At 42.3% G+C, this 4849-nt stretch overlaps 1 protein-coding gene across 1 annotated transcript; it reads left to right on the forward strand.

The window, feature by feature from the left end:
- Positions 1-213: 213 nt before the first annotated feature.
- Positions 214-4569, forward strand: TMEM17 (transmembrane protein 17). Its single transcript, XM_005147430.4, has 4 exons — positions 214-339; positions 3290-3393; positions 3640-3753; positions 3851-4569. The coding sequence occupies exons 1-4, from the start codon at positions 237-239 to the stop codon at positions 4178-4180; spliced, it is 651 nt and encodes a 216-aa protein (XP_005147487.1). The 5' UTR covers positions 214-236; the 3' UTR covers positions 4181-4569.
- The last annotated feature ends 280 nt before the right edge of the window (positions 4570-4849 follow it).

Consider the following 4849-nt stretch of genomic DNA (forward strand, 5'->3'; position numbering starts at 1 on the left):
TGGTTTTACACCACACTAGCAATTCTAAACTTCCGGACTGGCACCTCTCCAGCAAGCTCCCCTATAACACTATCCCGTGGCAGCGGCACCGCTCTCCGCTCCTCAGAAGCCCGGACCCAGACCCCTAACAGCACCCACAGCCCAGCCAGCCACCGGCCGCAACCCGCGGCACCTCTCCTCCCCACCGCGCCTGCGCGCCCCGTCGCCACAGCAACGGCGGGCCGCGGTGCCGCAGCATGTCGCTGCCGGAGCCCTTGCGGCAGCGGCTGGGCTCCTTCAGCCGCACCGTCTTCACCGACAGCCGGCCAACCGGCCCGAGGGACCCGGCCGACGGCGCAGGTAACGGGCGGCGGAGCCTTGCCAGCGACAAAAATGGCGGAGGCGCGGCTGCGGTGGGGATAACGTCCCGGGAAGGAAGATGGCGGCGCCGACCGTCACCTGGCGGTCGTAAGGGCGGGGCCTCGGGCTGGGGCCGGGCCGTGAGGGCAGGGATGTACCGGCGTTGGGGCGGGCTCGGTCGGCTCCCGGTCTGCCCGGGAGGAAAGCGGAGGTACCGATTCCAGAGTCCCGTCGCTGTGCTCCAGATCCAGGGTGCCGGGAGAGGCCTCAGGGTATCCCCGGTACCAGCCCAGCCGTGAAACGCGTTATCGATAGGGCCTGGTTTCACCGGCAGTCACGTAGTGTGGCGGTGTGATGCTGTCTGCGGTAGAACTGCTATAACACATGAGCGGTGTTGCAGCTCTGAGAGAGGATTCCTTAAAGTGTTACACAGGGGACAGGCGTGATTTAAAACCGGGTACGCTCTGCGCCCACCGTCACAGCTCAGTAAGCAGGTTTGCATAAAGCATTGCAGGTAAAGTCCATTGTATTCACACACCAGGCACTCTGCCTGTGCCCAAGTAAAAACTGTAATTACAGAGAACACAGAATAAACAGAAGCACAAAGAGGTGTAAAAAGCTAGAGTTGGGTAGCAAAAACTCAGGCTTGCGATATGCCAGCTTTCTCTTTATTTTTCCAAGTCTATCAGAATTACCAATAGCCATTCCTTCATTGTATTGCCAGTGAAACTTGCAAGCCAACAAAGCCCCTTTTTCATACCTTTGGACTAAGAGTAGCCATGAAAAGAAACAGGGTCTGTCTACATAAAACGACTATATTCATTTCAACTGGTAAATCCATTCCAAGATGATAAAAATAACCAAAAAGTCATTTTCATTTCAAGACAGGAGTACTCATTTCCTTTATGTAATTATACTGCTAAGAATTGTTAGTAATTCTTCATTTATCAAACAACACTGAAATGTTGTTATTAACTACAGGATTAACTTTTACTTTTAGTCATTTCCATTTCCCATTATGAAAACTCCTAAGTGAATATCCTGCCCTCTGAAACCAATTGCAAATGTACCATTAACTCTTGGAGATCAGGATTTCAAAAGTTAAGTTTATGCGTATATACATCACTGAGTTGCTCTGGCATCAAAGAATTGGCCATCACAATACTGTCTAACTTTTCCATTAATTTTAGCAAGCCCAGAAAATAAGCATTAGCTCAGTTTAGGGATAGAAAGATGAATTAGGGTTGGTTTGTTTTGCTAAGCAGTCATCCAAAACACAGTTTTAAAACTTGAGCAGAAGTTACAAATATACACTCTGTGTCAGTGAAACCTTTAACATACCTAAAGCATGGTCATCACAATAAGAAATTGGAGCTCTTGGATTTTCTGCGTTTAAGTAATATGGCCATGAACCATTCAATTTTCATTAAGTACATACAGGGCAGACACATAGGTACTGGTAATTGGATGGTCATGTCTGTTTGAAAGGTAAAACAGCATTTTAGAATTGCATGTCGGTGCTCCTCAAAGCTCTCCTGGTGTTAAAGAGATTCGTTAGGACAGCTGGGACAATTTTAGGTAGATAGTGAAACTGAAGTACCTGTAGAATTACATTCCTTTGCAGATGTACAAAAGTGCTGATGCTTAAAAATGGGATTATTAAATACATATATTGGTTGTCTTAACCTTCTATTTCAGTATAACAATTCCCTGCCCCTCACACCCTACCCTTAAGGTCTGTCCCAGTTCTGTTCCCGAATCCTCCTCCCTTCCCATGTAGTCTAGTAGCTACCATGAATACTTCTGCAACTGGCATAAAGACTTCTGGAACAGAGTGTACCAGGCTGCATGTGGCTGGATTGGAAACAGTGATTCCAGACTGAGATGGAACAAAGACAGGTATGAGAGTGGTTGAAAGATACAGAAAGAGAAGGTAGTGATTCCAAAGCTGGAACTGAGACAACATGACTGTTCAGACAGATTTCAATCAAGTATCACTATTATACCAGACAGGGAGGTAGGACTTGACTACAAATCAGCAGGTCACAATGAATACTTTCTAAACTTGCTCAGGTAGTACCACATGTGCCTACAGGCTTCTTTTGGGGAAAACATAAGGAAGGAAACTTGGTAACGGAAATAAAGTGGATGCATCATCAGTTAAATAGAATACAGCAATAAAACTTCACCCATTAAAATGAATTATTCCCTTAGAATGCCATTTTAAATTTTTCCTTGTTTTAAGATTAATCTTGTCTGTATATTATGAAATCCTAAATGTAGAATTTACTGTCTGCATGTTAGAGTTAAATTTTCACTACACAGTATGAATACATTTTGTTCTCTCTCAACTTTAAAGGGTAAGTTTTAGTTTGACACATATTTGAAATTGTTAGCTGTTAAGAACTAGAAGAATTACTGGGTTCTTGCAACATCCAAATGTCTATTTAAATAAAGATTGAAAATGGAGTAGGCAATGTAAACCTGCTCTCTAGCAGTTAAATCCTTACTCAAGAGGATCCTCTACAAAATAATGATCATCTACTATTTTGTATTATTTATACTTTGGCCATTCTCTGAGGAACAGCAATGAAATAACCACTTAATTCTTTCTGAAATGTCAGTATATAGCACTACTTGAGCTAAGACTACCGCTTAGAGTTTATGGAGTAAGCCACAGACTACCAGGTAGTCAGCAGTCAGACACTCACCTTGAATATATGACTATGTGATAAAAATTCTCTGTCCCATAAACTGAAAGTTTGCATTAGATTCCAGGAGATGGTGTAACTCAAGATAGGGTAAGAAGTTTTCCTCTGGATAAAAATATTTTTCTTAATGTTTAACTGGGGAGAATGATAATGCCCTGCTTGAAGCTAAGGTGAATTCTGTTATATTTATGGAAGTATGGAACAAACTAGGAGTGATAAAGACTTCTCTGTATCTACAGATAATGAAGTAGTTTCCAGTTTACCATTGCAGATGTCCCTCTATTTCAACGTTTATTTTTTCCCATTTTGGTGGCTCAGCATAGTTGTCATGCTCCATCTGAAGGTGAGTCCTGAAGGAAATGGTTTACAACTGTACTGTGTTTCTGATCAGACACCTCCTAGTACTGAAGTAGAGCTCATTAGACGTTATTTGGTTTATTTGGGAATTCCTTAGAACTGGAGGTTCAAGTGTATTTGAAAGTGAATACAACACTGTCAGCTTAGAGTAGCAAACAGTGTCTTCATTTAATCACAAATAGCATGTTATTAAATAGCATAGCAGAAACTTTTACTTTCTTCTTTCCTTTAGTATCCACACTTGTCGGATTACTACAAGTTCATCTTGGTCACAATCATGATCCTGACCTCATTAATAGAGGTTATTCGACTCTACCTGGGATACATGGGCAATCTGCAGGAAAAAGTATGTTACTTCATGTACACATTAATGTGTGAAGTAGAGTTTAATTTTGGAGTTTAATTTTTAGAGTTTTTAAATAGGTAATATCTCCCTGTTACAGGTCCCTGAGCTGGCTGGGTTTTGGCTCCTGACTCTCCTCCTGCAGTTGCCTACAATTCTGTTCTTGCTCTTTAATGAAGGTCTGAAAATTCAGCCATTGGAGCGAGCAGTAAATAGCATCTTTGCTGTCTTCCTCACATTCCAAGTCATTGCAGCCTTTGTCACCCTGAAAAGAATGGTGAACAAACTGGCAACTCACTTTCGCCTTAATGAGTTTGACCACCTGGAGGAACAGCCCATTCCTGGTTTTTACGGCCTTGGTAAAGAAGAAGGAGCAGTTTCCATGGCTGGTGAGGACCGCAGTGCTAGGGATCACACACTGAAGGCTTGAGAGGCTAACAGAGGCAGGCCTCATCCTGCTACAGAGTTTCTATTTTGTTGGGTCACTTTTTACCTTTCTACATCAAAGATATTTAAAAATAGATACTGCTTAAAAGCCAATATTAAACCTCAGAGATTGGAGCTTCACTCTGCAAGGAAAAAATCAAAGCCAGTTACATAACTGGCTTGAGCGGGCTGTTTGTGATCGGTTACTGTGTCCAGAAACAAGCTCAACAAAGTAGATCTAGTGGTTTTTACATTTTATAAAGGCAAGTGGTGTTTTTTAAAAAAATGGAAGCCTTTTCCCCCTCACTGTTGCTTTGTGAACAAAACACATCGTTTTGTAAGCAAAACACATTTTGTTTACAATAAATCTTTTATACTTGTTTATTGTGTGGATACCAGCTTTATGTCTGTTTTTCCAGATATGTTGCACATATTTAATGTCTCATACCTCAGTGAAAATAAACATGGTCTGTCTGCATAGAAAGGCTGCATCTCAGGGAAGGAAAAAAAAAGTAAAGGAACTCCTCAAAACCCACCCAAACAACAAAGAACCTCAAATAATCTTAAAGCCCAGAAAGAACAATGTATGATAGTGAACAAAGCCTACAGTTTCAGAGGTGGTCTTCCAGATAATTCCAGTACTAGGAATTCTTTAATAATAGGTCAGGGATGG

This window comes from Melopsittacus undulatus, chromosome 3, assembly GCF_012275295.1.
Source record: "Melopsittacus undulatus isolate bMelUnd1 chromosome 3, bMelUnd1.mat.Z, whole genome shotgun sequence".
Taxonomy (NCBI): Eukaryota; Metazoa; Chordata; class Aves; order Psittaciformes; family Psittaculidae; genus Melopsittacus; species Melopsittacus undulatus.

What these genes read in the sequence shown, in the direction of transcription:
- TMEM17 (XM_005147430.4), top strand. Translation starts at nt 237, where the DNA reads ATGTCGCTGCCGGAGCCCTTGCGGCAGCGGCTGGGCTCCTTCAGCCGC. An exon ending in GGACCCGGCCGACGGCGCAG is followed by an intron (nt 340 to 3,289) that starts GTAACGGGCGGC and finishes CTGTATCTACAG; the next exon opens with ATAATGAAGTAGTTTCCAGT. An exon ending in TGGGCAATCTGCAGGAAAAA is followed by an intron (nt 3,754 to 3,850) that starts GTATGTTACTTC and finishes TCCCTGTTACAG; the next exon opens with GTCCCTGAGCTGGCTGGGTT.